General features: G+C 25.2%; 1 protein-coding gene across 4 annotated transcripts in view; it reads right to left on the bottom strand.

Moving 5' to 3' along the window:
• LOC129606305 (SH3 and multiple ankyrin repeat domains protein 3) overlaps positions 1-20,428 on the bottom strand; it is a 291,247-nt gene that overhangs the window by 147,463 nt on the left and 123,356 nt on the right. For all 4 annotated transcript variants that reach the window (XM_055516558.1, XM_055516559.1, XM_055516561.1 and 1 more), the window contains one exon: positions 17,946-19,462. In XM_055516558.1, coding sequence (XP_055372533.1) covers positions 17,946-18,113 — 168 coding nt within the window. In that variant the 5' untranslated portion in view covers positions 18,114-19,462. The remainder of the gene's footprint in view (positions 1-17,945; positions 19,463-20,428) is intronic.

Raw genomic sequence — 20,428 nt, 5'->3', positions numbered from 1 at the left:
TTTTAAACAGGTTTTGACGATATAAATACCACTTTTGGATATCAGTCAAATTTTTATTCAGTAGAATATTTTTCATCTTTTTATTTAACTCATTTAGCTCGACATCAGAATTTTGTTTTAGTTTTTCATAAATTTCAGGTTTTATTATTACCATTTTATTAAACATTGCGCTATTCATTTTAAGAAACGTCCTATTATTCCAGACAGTATGGCTCCGAGAAGGCTTGGTAAAAATCCCCCTTTTTGAATAATTATTTTTCGTTTATTATTTATAGATTTTTTATTGGAGGTTAACGCCCGTAACTCTTTTTTATACTTCCTTAGTTGATTCGTTATTTTTTTATTAAGATTGCAATTTCCTTTTAATATATTCAAAGCTATTTCACAAAATGTTTTTATTACTTCTGGTTCACAATGCTTAATTATTATTTTTTGAAACCTTGGTTTAGAATTTTTTAATAGGTGCAATATATGTCGGTTGGTTTTCAAACGTCTCATATTCTTGTGCTAATTGCTCTAACTGATCTTTTGTACAAAAACATGAATTTAGACCAAACAAATCACTTCTTAATCTAAAAAGATCGTTGACTTCTTGAGTGAGATCTAATAATATATATCCATATGGTTGTGATGTTACCTCATTATATACTTTTTCGAATTCTTTAACCTGATTCGGATATATTTGTCTGGCCAAAGGTAATATTTGTGATTTATCTCTAGGGTTTTTGAAAAGTACTAAATATTTACAATTTAATGAAATATCTCTTGAAAATTTTCCTTGATGAAATAGATTTTGTGTTACAAAAATTACAGACAAATTTCTGTGATGTGAACCTCTAGTAAATAACTCACATATTCGTTTGTCCTGTGTACTTAACATCATATCGTCTAATACTATTAATATAGGTTCATGATTATCATTTATGTCTGGAACAGTAACATAATGCTCAAGCCGTTCTATATTTTTGGGAACAGCATTTTTATCAGGATTACACCAAATTATTTTTTCAACACAAGGTTTTATATTGTCTTTATTATTTTTTAAGAGATTATGTATAAAAGTGGTTTTCCCACAGCACGATGGACCGGCCACCATCATTGTAAATGGGTGAAAAAACATAATGAAAATAAAAATTGATCTTGTAACCTACATATATTTATAACATAAAACATGTCAATTGGTCAAAATATTATATAAACCTAGTAACCTCTTCAGTACTTTTATTTTCATTTAAACTTTCATTGAGGACAAGCACTTGTTTTCAATATGAGCGGACAGATTTTTATTGTCGACCTTCAATTTGTACAAGGAAATGAAAAACACTATTTTGTAAAAGAATTAGCTTTACTTGAAAAAGGAAGCATGATCCCCATGGTGTATTATTTTAAATCTCCATACTCTGAACACGAACTTACCCAAAAATCAAAATATAATGTTCAATATTGTGAAGATAATATAAATGGATTAAAGTGGAATAGCGGAAATATAGAATATTCACAAGCACCACATATTATTAAGCAAATTTTACAATCAGCTGAAAAGATTTATGTAAAGGGCATTCAAAAAAAGGTATTCTTACAACAGTTCATTGACAACTCCAAAATAGAGGATTTAACAGAAAGTATGCCATCATTATTACAAATTGAAAACTATAAGTCTTTATGCCCTATTGCTGCACATAATGGAATTAAAAAATTAAGATGTGCTGTAAAAAATGCAATAAACATTTACATACATTTGATAAAGGAAAAAATACTGAATTAACTACATAATAAAAATATGAAAACAAAAGTTCACTTTAACTTGAAATTAAAAATTCATTATATGTATGCATGGGATTTTGCTTACAGAATTGCTCGAAAAGGAATATACGATAAGCTTGCACGAGATAGGAACCGGTTTCAAAGACGTATACAAATATTTGAACCAGTGATATCTGCAATTCTAACCTGTAGTCATCGAAAAAAAATATTTAAAGAAAGATTCCAAGAACAAATATGTACTATATATAATTATATTAAAGAAAAAGTACAAAAAAAAAAATGTGTTTTGTAATTTATAGGTTCATTATACGTTCTATAGAACATTCTACTTTAAGAAAAATACAAATGCGTAATGTATTAACAACTAGACTTTTTTTTTTGATTAACCAGTTTTTTTTTGCATTTAAGTACAATCAAAGAAAATGAAAACAAGAATTTGTTTTTATTTTCAACGCAACTATTTGCATCAACAACAACAAATTTCATGCATCTTGTTTTTCTTATGCAAAAGTAAGCAATAAGACATTCCTGCTATTTCTTAATTATGCATAGTAAAAACAAAAACAATGCGGTGCGCAAGCAACTAAATACAATAACAAGAATTAAGGTAGAAGGAAAATAAAAATTATAGGTACCTCAATGTAAATAAAACAAGTTTTTTCCTTTTTTACTATCAAGGTAAAATTAAAAATACATACTTTCTGATATTTCTGATTACCTAATACTATTTTTAAAATATTTAATTTAAATTTCCTTATCTGCTGGACAACTCCGGCAAAGGAAACTCACATGTAAACAAATCATGCAAAGTCTCAAGTACGCTGAACTCGGACAAGTAAACAACTTGCTTTGCAACCTTTGACCTCATTGACCTGGCGACCACCTCAGCTTCGTACATTCATATGTACATGGGTCATAACACACTCAAACAAGTCATCTACCTATACCAGGAAATAAACGACCAGTTATACAAGTCATGACACACTTTAGCAGGTCATCTACCTGTACCAGGAAATAAGAAAGTGAAAGTAGGTCGTGCGATATGGGCTGATTTTTTCCCATCCCAGAGTGCCAGAATACCTACTTATTATTTCTGACAAATCGTATTAATAAAACTAATTTTTTATGTAATGTTCTATCTCCCTTCTTTGCATTGTATACGAATAAAATAGAAAAAAGGGAACAACAGTAAAATTCAAATCCCTAATTTATGAAAATTATTTTTAATAGTATTGATTTTCAAATTTTTTTCTTCAAAACCAGAGAGATAAGAATTGATTCCATAAATTACTGAACTACCAAATAAGCGGCTGAATATGAAGCAAATTCTGTAATTATGGTGTAAAATGCAAGAAGAAAGCCAAATTTTTGCTTGATTAAGCCTCTCTTTTCGCCGTGGTCCAGTGAACCAATCATTAAAATATTTAAAGAATTCATAATCAATGCAGAGCGATAAAAAAAATTATACAAACCGCTTTTATTTAAAGTAAAGCTTTGCAAGAAAATTACATTAATTATAGACAACTGAATTGGATACTTTAAAAATCTTACATGCATAAACTACATAAAATAGTTTATTAAAATTTGTCAATACAAAAATATTAATAAAAATTTCTTAAAATAAATCACCTTAATTTTGGTACAATTATAGCGAAATATGTGAAAATTTATTGTTTAAATGTGAGTAAATGGAATATTTTACGGAGTGCGGAATAACGTTAATTTTTAACATTTTTTGTAAATAAACACTAATCATATAGCCAAACAACAAATAAAATATTAATAAAGATTAAATTTATTACAAGCCTAAAATAAAATTGAACCATAACCGAAGTCAATTAAATTTTATAGATTTTAAAGTACAAAATTCAAAAAATTTTTGGCAGTCTTTTTCAACAAAATTCATAAAAATATTATTCAAAATTATTTTTATTGCATTTTAAGTTGTATATGATGTGTGAACTTTTATACAATTTAAATATTGTTTTTTACGCTTAATTTACTTTAAAAACCATTTAATTGACGGCATAACATAAAAGTACGTGAAATATACTTAACACCTTAATTTAACACGAATTAAAATATTTAAAATGAGCTTAAAATTTTAAAACTCAAGTAAAACAAGTAATTAACTCGAATTTTCGTAAAACAAAATCGAAAGACAAAGTGTAGTAAACAATTATTCAATGAAAAACTTTTCTTTATTTTCATTGCCAAAATTATAATTAAAAACTTTTAATCTTTTGAAACTAAATTAATTGTCACACCACTTGAAACCAATAAAATATACTTAAAACTTTTGTAAAACAAAGAATCTGGAATAGTTTTCAGATCGGTTTTGAGTATTTTTCGCTTTTATTTTTTAAATATTTTAATAAAGAAGGTAAAACATAAATCTCGTTATATTAAATTATCGAAATTTTGAAAATGGAATCAACAAAATGGAAACAAATGATAACAGAAATTTCTGTTATCAAAAAATTAAGATAATATAATTATAATGGACACTTAAGAATGTCAATTAAATCTCAATTACATTGAGTCACACCACAACTCATAATTGATAGTACTGTGTAAAAAATTTAATAAATAAGCGAAGAGATTAAATTTGTTAAAAAATTTATTGACTTTAACGTATAGGTACTTCAAATACAAAACGTATATTTAGATTACTGAGTGATTATTCAACGATTTTATTGATAACTCGAAGAGCCACAAACCGAATAAAATTTTCCCCTGATAATGGAAAGCAAAAATATTTACTTCAATTAATCTGTCCATCATTTAGTAAATTTTAATATAGAAAATCTATTATGAACAGACTTAAACACTAGCCAAACATTGTTCGCAGGTTTGTTTGATGCCATTAAAACTTGATAAGAGCAATGGACTTTGTTCGAATCTCTAACAATTTTGTGTAAATTGGAATTTTGGTATTCAACAAGTTGACCTTCCATTGTTTATCGATTTATTGTACAATTAAATTCTATTCGAATTTAGTTAAATAGTTATTTTATTAATTACAACAATATTTAATTATTCAATAATTATTTTTACATTGAATTCTACTCTGTTTAGTATTTTGTTATCATGAAATTCTTAAATTTCTTTTAAGAACACAAAATGATTTTTTGTTGAAAACTTGATATTTGTTTTCTCTATTAAATAAACTAAGTCCGAAAGTTTTATTTTCATTTCTTTATTATACAAGTATACAAGATTGACAGCCCACAATAAAAACTTTACTTATGTAATTTTTTTTTCATAAACAAAAAAAACAATAAATTTTTCAAATTATAATTTGGGAAAATTTTTATATAATAAATTCTTGCAAGAAAGTTATTTGAATTGAAAAGTTTACTTTTATGCCCTCAAATGACCTTGAATTATTCACATATCCTAGAGAATAATTTCAGATTCGAAATTTTTTTTTTCTATTTTTTCATCAAATCACTTACTTGATTGTTGATGGTTGTTCATATGATTTTCTATTACAAAATGTGTGCGCAGAAATGTGCAAATTTTTTTGTGTATATTCATTATTGTGTACGAAAAGAATAATGAAAGTTTTCTGACCAAAAATAACAGCGCGTTTCTAAATATATTCAAGATAAAATCAATTGTAGTTCTAAAGCAAAACTTATTTTCATCTACGAGAAAACAAAGTAAAAATGAGAGTTCTTTATATTCGCCTTATATTCTCAACTATTATAATGTTAAATAAGTTAATGTAAATTAATGTCTATTTCTTGTACACTTTATTTGCTTATTTTTACATTGTTATTTAAATTTAGTTTTGTTCTCTTTTATCTTCCTCTTAATTTATATTATATTAGCGCCGTCAATTGAATTTTATTATAGATTTAAGTTCTATAATATATAAGCTACTTAGTATGTAAGTATATACATATTATGTATATAATATGTATATATATATACATAATATGTATATATATATACATATTATGTATATATGTATACATACACAAACTAAAATTTGTATAAATATTTATGTTAAGATTTTATGTACAAATTTTTCAAAAAAAATTATCAAAATTACCATTTGTTTTAGTTTCTCTACCTTTGAAACAAAATTTGAATGAAAACTAGAGGAAATTAAAAGAGTAGACATAATGTATATGTATGTATGCATGGAAATATATACATATGAAATAATTGAATAAAATATTTACGGTAGAAAACAGGTAAGTTTGCATGTACAATATTGTTTTTGTTTTACATTTTAGTAAAAGCACAAAATTAATCCACTGAAATATTAATTAAATTTGATAATAATCTACTGGGATTTAGAATTTTTTTATGGTAGGTAACTGTTACTAATAATTATTATTGATTTTTAATCTAAATTTTAGATTTATAAACTTTAAATTAATTTAGAACACAAAAAAACGATTTAATTAAAAATTAAAAGATTATTTTGTATAATTAAAATTGTTATACTTAGTGTTTTGGATTTATATTAAAAATCTCACCTGCGGAACAACACTGCTATAACACAAAATATTACAGAAACGAACTAGTACTAACATCATGTATATATTAATTAATCTGTTTTAATTTTGAGGTAAAGTCGAGGAGTTTTACGATAATATTACAAATTGTTTATTACAGAAAAATTCATAATTGATTAAAACAATACGCTGTTCCACACTAAAATACCGTTACCTGAGAGGCATATTAGGAAACTAACGGTCTTATAAATAAATATTTTGTTCTTTGTAAAAGATAACTTTTAATATCGTAAAAATTTAGTTAAGTGTCAAGTCAAATATCCTTAATCGTAAATTTTTGTAAAATTCAATATAACAATTAAAATTTTGGAGTATGATTTACAGTTTTGCATTCATTTATAATAGATTTAATTTTTGTATATGAATTTTAAATAAATTTTTTTTGGAATAGATCTTGAAAATTTAATTATGTTTGCAATTGAAATTACAAAATAGTTTTCTGAGATTAAAATTTTGGTTTAGTGTCATACATGATGAATAAAATTTGTTGAAATTTTTAGAAAAAATCTGAAATAAATCAAAGAATTCATTCATATTGCGAGTTATTAAGATTATTAATGAGTTTTAAAATACAACTGCGACTTTTGCTAGCAGGTCTTACGTGTTATTAACTTGCACATTATCGTTAATTAAACGATAACAAAGTCCAGCGCATTATTGGCACTTGTACATTCCCACATAGGATATTTTCTATAACGATAAAATCCAATTTATACTTATTCATGACCTACTTAAACATATTTCTAATAAAATTTTGAGTTTTAGAAGTGAATGTGCTATAAATATGTATATATGTATATATGTATGTATGTATATACATAAAAGTATTTAAAATTATTCAATATCTTCAGCTCCACATTTTATATCGAATATCATAAATTAAGAAAACGTAAAATATGCATGAGATTAACATTGTTATAACATTTATTAGAAAAATATATGAATTCAAATTTATAGAACAGATGAGTTTATATAAGAATATTAAATTTCATATGGGGATAATGTTTTTTTTTTTTGTAAAAAATTCGTGGAACACATGAATATCGTAAAAAACATGTATATTGCATACTTCAAGGATAATATTTTTACTCTTGTTATACTGTTCATTTTAAGTGAACAAAACGTGATTAGAATAAAAATTTTCTTCAATATACAATAAATTATTATAAATTTTTGTACTTAAAATTGATTTTGCTATAATATTTGTACAAAATACAAAATATTTTTCAGTTCATTAAATGGCACGAAATTATAATATTTTAAGAAAACAAATTTTTTATGAAGAAATTTTAAAAAAAAATTAATGCAGAAATGATTTTCATCTTAAAAATATAATGGTAGCATTTTGTCGCCAACGAGAACAAAATTATAACAAATATATTTCTTTTAACACTTTCACATATAAAATAGGCATTTATATGTTCAAAAAATTTGGAGCTAAAGATTAAAAATCACGTAAAATTATACGAAATTTTTTGAAAATTTCTGAATTTCATAAAAAACCATATATTGATACAAAGAATCATAAGTTGCTTGCCAAAAAGTTCTTTAAAATTCATTTTGAAATTGAATTGACGTCAAAAGCAAGATCAAACTGTTCTAGTATGAAGTCCTAAATTTGTTGAATTTTCGTTGAATTTCAGATTAACAAAATGCAATAAAGCTAATTTTTTCTGTGAACTTCTAGAAAGTAAACGCTGATGCGTCTTTTGCCGCTTACACCCAGTGAAACATTTGCCAGTAATTTTTAATATAAATCCCGTTAACTTTTTATGAGTTATTTTCAAAATATAACATGGAATTGTACTTCAATAACTCAACTAATATTTAGCCCAATACCAAAATATACAATTACTATATATAAATACTTATATGAAAATTCGACGATCACCTAGAAAATTATTAATTTTTTTTTATTATTCCTCTTTTCAAATATTTTATTTATTAATAATTTACAAGATTTTACTTCATTAACCTTCAAACATTTATACATAATCGGAATTTTTTGTACAATAACAATATTGAGAAAATTTTTATCATTGAAATTTAAATGGTTTTTATTTAACTATATCGATGTCCTTGCTATAATATAATTGTCACAAACAATTGAAATTTAAAATCAACTAATTTAAAAAAAAAATATTCTCACATTCTTGTTTTTGTTTTCGTTTTATTAATTATATAATTAATAATATTTTTTTAATTTCAGCAAACAAACACTAATTTTAAATTTTTGGATAAACAATGCTAATAAAACACCATCTGCTATAAGGAACCCCTACTGTTTTTTTAATAAAACTCATTAGTTAAAATATATGCAAATAATGTATGTGTGTATATGTGTATTTATTCATAGTTAAATCAGAACGGTTATTTATTCATTTTATTAGCAAAATTTCGCAAAACAACAAGAAAGACAAGCAACAAAAAAAATATTTGTGAGAACTTGAGAAAAGAATAGTTTTTTCTTGTTTGTTTTTCTTTTTTTTTTCAATTTTCTGAGTTAAAGTTTGCTTTGAATAAGTATGAAATACGAATAGAAAACAAACGAAAACAAAACAAAAACAAATCAAAATTTAAATATTATAAGAAACGATGAGAGGTCATGTGTAAAATGAAAATAAATATAAAAAAAAGTAGAAGTAGAAGAGAGACAGCCAAACGAACGCTGAAACTTAACAACTTTTTATGCAAATTTCAGTTATTTCTATGTTCTATTTCTTCTTCATCTTCTTTTCCTATCTCTTTCCCGCTCTATATTCACTTATATTTTATTGTTATTATTATAATTCTTGTAAATCAGTTTTTTTCTTCTTAAAACATAAATTATTATGTTGAGGCCATCGTTGTAGTCGTCATTGTTGTAAATACAGATAAGATCGTCATTTTGTTTACTAAGCGTTTCTCTTTATATTATTTTCGTTGTCGTTTCATTTTCTCCAAAGCTATACCATTAAAACTGATGTGCCGGAAAAAAAATTAATTTTTTTGATTTTTTATTTATAATAATTTCACGTTTTTGAACGTTTTTTTTCTGTTTTTCTTCTTTTTATAAAGAAAAAAGTGTTTGACGTGTAGATATTTTGGAATAGAAATTTTGTATGATTGTGTTATAAAGGGTGTGTTCCAAAATTCACGCAAAATTTGAATTTTGTGCCATTTGTACGGTAGCAAAAAAAAAAATACAGCGTGACAGCTGACAGTTCAGGGTTATTAAAAATGGACCACGCAGAGCAAAGAGAGGCTTATGGAATAACAAAAAGTGGATGCTGATTTTTTGAACTTATTTTTGCGGCTTATTTTCATCTTGATGGCTTTATTAATAAAGAAATTGTAGCATTTGGGATTAAAAAATTCTGTCAATGTGAATTCCGCCATTGACACAACGTGTCAATGTGATTTTGGGTTGGAGGCATCATCGGGCCATTCCTCTTCGAAGATGCAGCCGGTCAGACAACAACGGTTAATGGTGCTCGCTATCGCGACATCATAATCCAGTTTCTTGTGCCAAAATTGCAAGATATGCATGTGGACGTATGTGGATATGTATGTGGTTTCAAGCCCAAGTCGTGTAATTTCCCGTTTTGGTGATCAGAATTGGCCGCCCAGCTCGTGTGATTTAACGCCGTTGGCTTTTGAGGTTTTTGGAGTCTAAGGTTTACGTCAACAACCCCACAACAACCCACACCTTGGAAGAGGAAATTGAGCGCTTTATCAACGAAATTCAGCCAGATTTATGTAAAACAATCATAGAAAATTTCTACAAAAGAGTGCGTGTGTGCCAACAAAGTCGTGAAGGCCATTTACCCGATATGCTATACGGTATAGTATATAAATCAATAAAAAATTCACAATTTTCAATTATAAACCTGTATTTTCTATCAAAATTACTTCTTGCGTGAATTTTGGGACACCCTATACATTTATTAACAATATATTCATGTTTTTGTGTACATACACTTCAATGAATACGTACATTACATGAATGGCATACGACTGTATATACTCTAAGTTACAATGAAAACGCTAACGTACGTTATTGTACATGAGGATCTAAAAATACACTTGTAAAAATAGTTAAAAAAAAAATAAATTTATGAAAATTGGATATTGTAACGAATTTAACATTTATTTTTCCTTTTTTGTTTTTTTGATTTTCATAATATTTTGACATTTGCTTTGAAATACTAAAAGGGAATTATGAATAGAAAATTATGAGAAAACAGAAAATAACGAAAAACCACACTGAATAATTCTGAGTTACAAACAGTTTATAACACAAATTAAATTTTGTGTTGCTTTCCCAAACAGTATGTAATGAATCTATCTAATCAATTTTTTTTTCACACGTAGCCATTTTTAATAAACTCGTATATTTTATTGTGAAAAATCTTATAATTGTGTTACATATTGCATTCCAATTTTTGTCTTCACATAAATGATACAATTTTAAAATTAATAAATTTAAGCATCTTTTTCCAAAAAAAAAAAAAACAAATCAAAGCAAATTCTGAAATAGAAATTCAACAAAAATTTTTAGAGAGCTATGAAGGAAGAACAATAAGTGTTCAGTACATTGCGTAATATAATCCGAAGAATATATTATTCTTACTATAGCTTGAGTCTATTCATTCGTTTATCCCACAATTTATATGCATGTTTTATAAAAGCTTGAAAAAATTTCAATTATGTATACAGAAACCTCCACTATCGAGTTATCATCACCTTTAAAAATTTTAAAATGCTCCTAAATTTCTGTAAAAAAAATTATCAGAATATCTTTCTTAAAACAACAGAAAAAAATTAAAGCAAATTTTTATCTTAACTGACCTAATTAACTGACTGGGTTCATCTTTATATTACACATAGTACGTTTTCTTTTCCTAAAAGTATGCAATTTCAGCAAAATAATGAAAATAAGCGTTGATCTTGATTTTTATTGTGTCAAAACTAAAACGCCTAATTCTTTGACAGCAAATATCAACAAATTGTGCCTCTGATGTAGAATTAAGAAACCATTTAAAACTAAAATTTCAAATTATATTATTAAACTTGTATTTAATAACAAAGAAAAATTAATAATCTAAGGAAAATTCTAATCAATTGAAAGATGAAGAAGGGAATAAAACTTTACTGTTACCAGCATTATTTTTTTAAAATTCAACTTTACTTTTAAGGGTAATATTAAAATAACAAAAAAATCCAATTGATTGAACTACTTTTCGAATAAATTTAAATGATAACAATAAAGTAATTTTATTTTAAATAATTAGTTATTCGTAACTACTACGAAAAATCTCCTTTACATTTCACTCTTTTATTGTATTATTCCTAGAAAATTAATTCATGTCATGCCATTCAGTTAAACAAAATTTATTTTTAATTTTCTTCTTTTCATTTTTCTTCTTTTATAGGAAAATTCATTTTTATATAGTCACGAAGAATTTTCTATTCTTCAATGAATTGAGTACTTTGAAAACACGACTAAGGCAAATTGAGTTAAATTTTCACAAAAAGAAAATGCCATTTAAGAAGGTGAGGTTAAGTTTTTTCGATTCATTACTTATATTACAAAGTAGAAGTTAAGGTTGATTTTCATTTTTGAACGAAAGAAAAAAAAAAACAACTCCTTTTATAAATTGCACAAATTTTCAAAAAAGAATGAATTGAATCGGGCAAAGAATACCAGCCAGCAATTTACTACCATAGAAGTGAATAAGTAGGGTGGGTACATACCATTTTACAAGCTATCGTCATCGCGTGTCGTGATTATTGTTTTGTGTCTTATGCTTTTAGTTTGTTTTTGTTTTTATTTTTATTCTATGTATTTTAACTTTGTTTTGCTGTAGTCTTTTATTTTAATAAATTCCTCTTTTTTTTTATGTGTTCGAGAATCGATTAAACCTGATTTGTTCTTACTATTTTTATTACTGGTGATATTTTTAATTTTTTCTTTTCCTTTTTTTCGAATTGCTCTTGACTTTTGCATTTTTCCTGTCTGATTCTTTAATCTGACTTTGAATTTTTGTGCAGGAATTGTTTATGTATTAGATTTGTTTTGGTTTTTGCATGGTTTTTGACTTTTAACATTTGAATGTCAATAAAAACTGTATTTATGTATGTATGTATAATTGTTATTGTATTCGAGAATAAATAACAAAGTAATATAGTAGTGCAGCAGGTATTTTAAAGTTTGACCCAGGTAATGACATTGAATATATAAATGATGACAGTAACATTGACATCGTAAGTAGAAATTAATTTTTATGTTATAATTTTGTGCACAATAATTATTTTTTTTTCAATATTTTTTAATTCTTAGATTAAATTGTGAACTTACTGTTTCAGTTACATAACATTGAAATTTTTATTTAGATATTTTTTCTCTTTTCCTCGTTTTATATAAAAAGTTCTTTTATTTTGACAAAACAATAAACGATGGTGTTAAATCAAATGTCAAAATATCAAAATCAAAATAATAATTATGAATAATAGCTATAATTGTGAGATTTTTTTATCTATTTTTGATATCTAGTTAATTATATAAAGTAAACGTATAATACTCATTTTACAGTTAAAAATTTTAGTATTAAGTAATACTAGGTTAAATGACGTAGTGAAAAATGTTGGGACCTTGAACTCTTTCAACTTAATTCTTTGATTTTTATTTCTCTTTTTCGCTTAATATCTTTACAAATTCCCCATTGTTTTCTTTATAATTAGACATTAATAATATTTGATAATCAAATATTAGAAATTGGTTTTAAGACAGGTTATTGTTTTTGTATTATTTGTACATTGCACAAGCTGTAATAACTAATTTAGCAAGATTTTGAAATTTGAAAAAATGATTATCGTTGTAGTTTTTGAAATTGAAATATTAAAACTAATTGAACAATTACACATGTATGATTTTCCATATGTTCAAATTTCTCTAAATTAAATTAATAAATTAATAATTACAGCTAGTGATGAGAACAATCTTATGATTTTCGAAAGACAAATAATGCAAAAAATATATGGGCCAATACACTAATGACGAATTGAATAGTCTAATCATAAAGTCCAACCGAATCAGATGGGCAGGTCATATAATACGTATGGAAGAAAATTATTTTCCAAAAAAAATGTCGAATACCATTCCGGAAGGTAGTAGACCAACAGGTAAAACAAGAAAGAGATGGCTTGGTGGACTAGAAACAGATCTAAATAAAATGGGCATACAAAAGTGGAATCGGAGAAAATAAAAGGAGAAGAAACCAAGACCCACACCAGGTTGTAAGGCTGAGGATGATGATAAAATTAATAAATATCAGAAGTTTCGAAAATAGTTTTAACTTGAATACTTATTAATATTGCATTGCGTCGGCTAAGTTCTAATTTGCCCCATTTGCCACCAACACGAATTCAAGAAATTTGAAAAAGAAAATTTAAACCTTATAAATTATTTATGTACAACGGAGTAAAATTCATCTATCCCAGTCTAGATTTTTCTTGTTGACACTTACTGACAAATTATACTGAAATCCTTACATAATGGAATTATATTGAAATCCTATAACGGTGGAGCAAATTATTTGAGAAATCTGAAGGAAAACCACGCATATCGTCATTTGGGAAAGAATAAGCTAAAAAAACGAGTACAAGAAATATAATAATTATATTCCAAAGCGGCGAATTTTGATATTCAGCTGAAATTTTTAAACGGTAAACACGATGATCAGATAAAAAATATAAAAATTTCGAATCATGCTTTTTAATATATTTTAAATGCATTTTGAACAAATAAAAATTTTACCTTTAAATTTTAAGTTTTGCTCCATTTTCCTAAAACATAAATATGCTAAATGCAATTTTAAGCAATATTACTATATCTATGGAGCACACTAAAAGTTCTAAATGAAAGCAATAGAATGTGTGTAGTGTAATCACAATTACTTTTGTGTAAACCAATAACCAATTGCCAATTTTGTGTAAACAATGACCCATTTAGTGTAATAATGACATTTTTGAAATTATCTATTGTACGTAAGGAATACTATTGGTTTTTGTACAATTAATTAACATTATACCAACAAAACAATAAATGATAATTCATAAATTTCAATTAAATTAATAATTGCATTTTGATCGCATCAAAAAAGCAGATCAAAATTCATACTTAAATTCTAAATTCTATTTAAGTTGAAAATATTGAAGAATCAAAAATTATATTCGAAAATCAAAATGCATCTTGTTAAGTATTAATTATTCAATGTCATTTAGCATTATGAAGTTACACAATATTTTAATAAAAAAAATTGTAAACGTCTTGATGAATTTAATAATTTGACGCTGGTATATTCAGAATACAGAAATAACTCAGTAAACGCTATCAATTTGAAGGCAACATGATTTTGCCTTTGTTTTATTACATCTTTCACATTATGGAAACACAAAAAGCATAGTTCATGCTAACCAGAGTATTGCTGTCTGCAAAAGGTGTGTTTTATTTGTTTTTTAATTTTCTGATATAATTTTTTATTAAAAGTAAAACTACACTAAATTGTGACGCCTAAGTAGAGGAAAAACATATTATGTAGGTTATCAAAATTCCATAAAAAAATTTTCAATGATTTGCTAGTCATTCAATAATTACAAAATATTTTTCTGAATTAATTGCCTTGACAAGCATCAAGATGAAATTTCCCTTTTTCAATATTTTTGTTTTTTTGCCTTCTTTTTTCATTTTCTTTTAAAATATTACATTTTGTGTATTGCATACATAAGTACAGTCACACTTCATGTACATATTTATTTCTACTTTTATAAACACATTTAACATACATTCGCTAATTTTAAATCGATACTGATTGATTGCAAGTAATTGCTTTGTAGTTCAACATTTGCTATTGTGCTTTTGACAGATTTACTTGTCAAAAATTTTGTCAAAAAATAAAAATAAAAAAAATTTTTATCAAACCAATGGATCGCAATGTAGCCCTTTTTCCTCCAACAAATGAAAATATTTCTTTCACGAACCACATTATTAAAATTACGTACGTACGAAATGCACATACTAAAAAATTTCCAAAATTGAAATATTTATATTCAACACTTAGGATGAGACAAAAAAACAAGCGTCGAAATGGAATGGCATTTACCGTTACACAATTTCCCGTAATGCAGTTTCGGAAATTTCAGACTCCTGCAATCTGTTATCTAGAAAAGACCGATATCAAAAATTTTGTGAAATCGAATTTTAGAAACGGTAAGTTTTAATTTACTATTTTGTCTTTCTAAACTTCAGACACGCTACGCCGCATTGGAAGAAACCAGTCACTACTTATCGACGTTTGCAAAATTTGAAAAATCTCAAATGATTTTGCAGGGATATATTGTTAGGGGGAAGATAGGTTTAAATTTTCTTTTACGAAAATAAGTTCCAAATAAAGATCTATGTTTATATATATATATCAAATTTAAGCTTTCTATCTTCAAGGGTGTATAGAAGTTTTGTAAACAAACATATCCATGGATTGACGGACAGAATGAAACTATTTAGCACTTTTTTTCAAAATTTTTTTGAGAAAGTACTAAAAAAGGAAAAGAGAGACGTCATTATAAGGACTTTTTCTTTTTATTCAAAATTTCAAAAAAGAACAAGGTGAATTTTTTTCCTCTATCCCTCCCTCTCGCTCTTCTTTGTATAATTTTCTTTAATCGACTAAGACAACAAGAAGGAAGAAAATGGAAAGCAATTGACACTTTTGAATGATGAAATAAAATGTGAAAGTATATGCAAATATTCATATATAAATTAAGGTTTACAAACACATACATTAACAAATATTTACGCTATTGTATGCGAATATGTGCACAAGAACATATTGAATAATATTTCTCCTTCTATTTAAAAGCTCTTATGTGAATTTATAACTATATTACTATTTTTATATTAATGGATAAAAGAAAATTTCTTCAACATCTTGTATTTTTCATTCTAGAAATATTTAAGTGTGTACTAAGGATGACTCAAAGAAAAAAAAATGAAATGCTCCACTTTTATGGCAATCAATCAATTTCAAAAATTTGCTATTGATCAAAGCTTCATGATGAAGATTTTATGCAAAATTCTATATTTTTTCATTTATTCTTCTTTTAACTTGGTATTCAAGGAAAAATATTTTAAAAAAGGAAAAGAGCTATCAAAATTTTAAATTTTCATAATAAATTTTATTTTTAGTAATTATTCAATACTGCAGGTTCACGTCAATTTTTTTGATTAAATTTTGAAATTAAAAAGAATTTTTATATAAAATAACTTTTTCATACTTTTATATTTCTAAATCAAAATTAATGTTCTCATAGTTATAAACTTTAAAAAAATTTATTTCTAAGTAAAATGAATAAAATTAAAGATTGATGAAATTTTTTTTTTTAATACGTAACAATTTTTATTTTCTAATAAAAATTAGGAGAAATATCAGAAAATCGTTGAATTAATTTTAAAAATTTTATTACAGTACGTGTTTTATAAACTATAGAGCAATTTTTGGCTTAACTCAAGGAATCCTAGTGACAAAGAAATAACTATAAAAATAAATATAGAGAAAATTATTTCATCCAAAAGAACGCACGGACAAAGCCAAAAAGTGTTTTGTGTTGATGCTTAGTTGCTAAATTCAACACGTCAGATACGATTACACTTAAAAAAGTTTCATTTTTAAGTTTAGAAAAATTGTTTTCAAGTTTAAAAAAAAGTGTATTGACAAATACAAATATATTACACAATAAGGAGAGTGCAACTAAGTCCATAACCAATTTCAAGTTGAGACTTTCGGTAAACGTCAATCTGAGCTAGTAAAATATTTTACCTAGACTTAATTTGTTCTCTCTGTTAGTAGAATTCAAACAATTTCTTATTATTTTTATTAGAAAAAATAAAATAATAATAATTTTAGAATAAAGTTTTTAATTTTTCCTCACATTTAGTTCCAATTTGTTTTAAAGCAATAAGATTCTAAGTTTTAAGAAGTGATCGTTTTTATAGAAAATAAACTTTAGACGTCGAACACAATTTCCTTGAGTTACCACTTGAGTAGATCGAATAGAAGACGAAGACGAAGAATTCTATTATATATATTTTTTAGTACAATGTTTTATCTCATTATGACTACAATATTCTTAATCCAACTTTCTCTTGAAAATAATTGCATATATACATGCGTTTCATTTCTTTTAAGTGTAATAATGAAGCTATTCAGATTTTCTTTTCCAATAATGTAGAAATAACATTAAATTTTACGAAAATTTAGAATAATGGTATTTGAACCTCAAATTTAACAAAATATATTTCATTTATTAAAATTCTATAAAGCAATTTAAATATGTTTAAGATTTAATATCTAAAGCAAATTGTTTATGTATTTTTAAAATATCGTAACTCTCATTTTATTTTTTCAAGAAATTAAGTAAATCATTGTGTAATAAAATTGTGCAATAAGCTAAAAAATTTGACTTTTCTTTAAAATAATTTTCTAAATTTCCTAAATAATGTAAACTTAATTCTAATTTACAATTAACTAAAAAAAATCTATATACATAATCTAAGGACACAAATTAAAGTATTAATTTTAAGTTAATAATCATAAAACAGTAGAAACTTACCTTAGGTAATGAGGCTAATACTTGCTGTTTAACATCCCATACTAAACGATCAGCTGGAAATTGTAAACATTTATATACATTAAGTTCGGGCACATGAATTCGTACTAAAAGCCAACCGTCACGTGGTTCTGGCGGTGGATCATCATCAAAACCTGATGTTTGCTCCATGTTTTTCTTTTTTTATTATTTGTGTTTTTTTTTTATTATTTTTTTATTTTATTTTCTTTGTATGCTTAGTGACTATTTTTTTTTTTTGTTTTTTAATTTTAATTTTAAATTTTATTTTGAAATTTTTGTAAGAAATTTTTTATAAGTATGAATAATTATGTTATTTTTAAGAATTATGTAATTTAAAAAACAATTATTTTTATAATTTTACTTCTTCATTAATAATTTTTGTATTTTTTTTTATTCTAAAATTTTTTTGCAATTCTTTTTCTTTGTTTGTTTGCACTTAAAACTTTTTTATATTTTATTTTTTTGTGCTTTTGACGGTAATTTTTTTTTGTATTACCACAAAAGTCCTTAGAACAAAAATATTTTTTTCTTTTTATTCTTAAAAATTTACACCATATAATTTAAATAACTGTTATAAATATAATAAATATATACCGTTAGTTGATAATAATTCTCTTCTCTTCTGACGCAGTTAATATTTTATATTCTTAATGCCTACTTAAATTTAGTAGGAGCGTAAATGCTCTTTTTCTTTTTCTATATATTTTTCGCAATTTATAATGTTCGCTTTCGAGTATTACGGTTATGATAAGGACTTCTCTCTTATAATAGAATATTATTTTCTCTTTTTATTTTTTACTTAAATATTATTTTTTGCCGTTTTGTTTTTTTATGCAAATTATTTCCCTTTATCCGTTCTCTCGTTTATTCCTTATATTGCTTGAATAGTTTTATGCTAGTGTTATATTTTTGTCTATTTCCATGTAATCGTTTTCGTTTAATGCAAATGCAGCAAAGATTTCGTTCCGAAGAGAAAATAGAAAATTCGGTCGACATCTTAGAGAGTACCGAAAAAAGAACAAGGGAAACGAAAAAATAAAACGAAGGAGAAAAGAAAAAAAAAATATTTTGAACAAAGAGAAAATTAAGAAGAAAATGAATCGTTCTAAAGTTTTACAGTTTTAAATAAAATGTGCATTTACAATATTAACCGTTATTGTTGTTACTTTTTACGTTCTGATGTCGTTTCGCTTTTCAATGGCACTATGAAGGAATTAAGTTTTTTTTTTTTGGTTTTGTTTATCTTCGATGTAATGACGGTATAAGTTTTGAATCCTTTTGCGCTTTTTTCTACTTGAGATTTTGTTGCCTTTGTTTAAAAATTCTAATTGACATTTATAATAATGTTTTTTTTTTTTTGTTTTTGAAGAATAATTAAACGTCAATGAGAAAAAAATAAAATTGTGTTGCCATTAATTAATTTTAGCACTCTTTTTTTTCTTGCTTGTTCTTTTCTTAGTTCACTGTTTATACAAATGATAATGTGGGTGCTGGTGTTTCTGAAATTGAATATGAAAAGAAAAGGTATTAAAATAAAAATCAAATTAATGGAATGAAAATTTAATTAACTTTTTTTTTTGAAATGCAAAAAATTATTTTAAAAAAATATAATCAATCAAAATTACTGGGAATAATTTAATTAGAACCAATGGTACTATAACCAGAGTGAATAACTGAAGTTGACTAGGAAACGAAATACATAATGAGATTTTGAATAATTTGGTTGCAGAAATTTGTTTTGAATGTTGCAGAGTCACGAGTATATGATAATCTTAAAACCAAAGGATTCTTTTTATTGGGATCAAATAAGAAAAAATATGAAATAAAAAATTTCTTATTTTTTCAATTACAATCTTTTTTCATATTACAGTCAGAGTACGTAAATATCTATTTGCTTGTCATAAACAGCTACATAACTTCCTTCACCTTGCAATTTCTTCATTCAAGTCAAAGAAATTGCAAAGCTAAATTTATTTTTAGGAATATTTTTGCGAATTTCTCATGTGATATCTCATGTGATATTCACGATGAATGCGAGCAAATAAAATCCTCTTCTAGAACAGCTTCAAATTTTAGTGGAACACATTGACTCCTTATAGTTTTTCAGTTTAACTTTATAAAAAATGTTCAAACTTTAAGTTTCATTACAAAGCTTAATTGTATTGTATGCTGGTTTAAAAACTTTATGATGCATTTCACTAACCTAATACTCAATGCATATTTTAGCTTACATAAAGTCAATGCACTATTTTTAAAATTAATGCAAAGAAAAAATATTTTTTTTTGCTATACTACTTTTTGCCATTCCATTAAATGAAATGCTTAAAAAGTTTTTCTCCATAGAATAAACAATTTTCTTCAGATTTTCATTTCATATTTCTCTCAATAAGCTTTATATAATCTTCGTTCTGTAAAAACTTTTATATTAACCTAATAACGAACACATGCTAAGCTAGATAGCAAAT

The sequence above is a fragment of the Condylostylus longicornis genome, unplaced genomic scaffold (genome assembly GCF_029603195.1).
Source record: "Condylostylus longicornis isolate FDR11 unplaced genomic scaffold, ASM2960319v2 ptg000018l, whole genome shotgun sequence".
Classification (NCBI taxonomy): domain Eukaryota; kingdom Metazoa; phylum Arthropoda; class Insecta; order Diptera; family Dolichopodidae; genus Condylostylus; species Condylostylus longicornis.
This window is presented reverse-complemented; position numbering and strand designations above follow the sequence as displayed.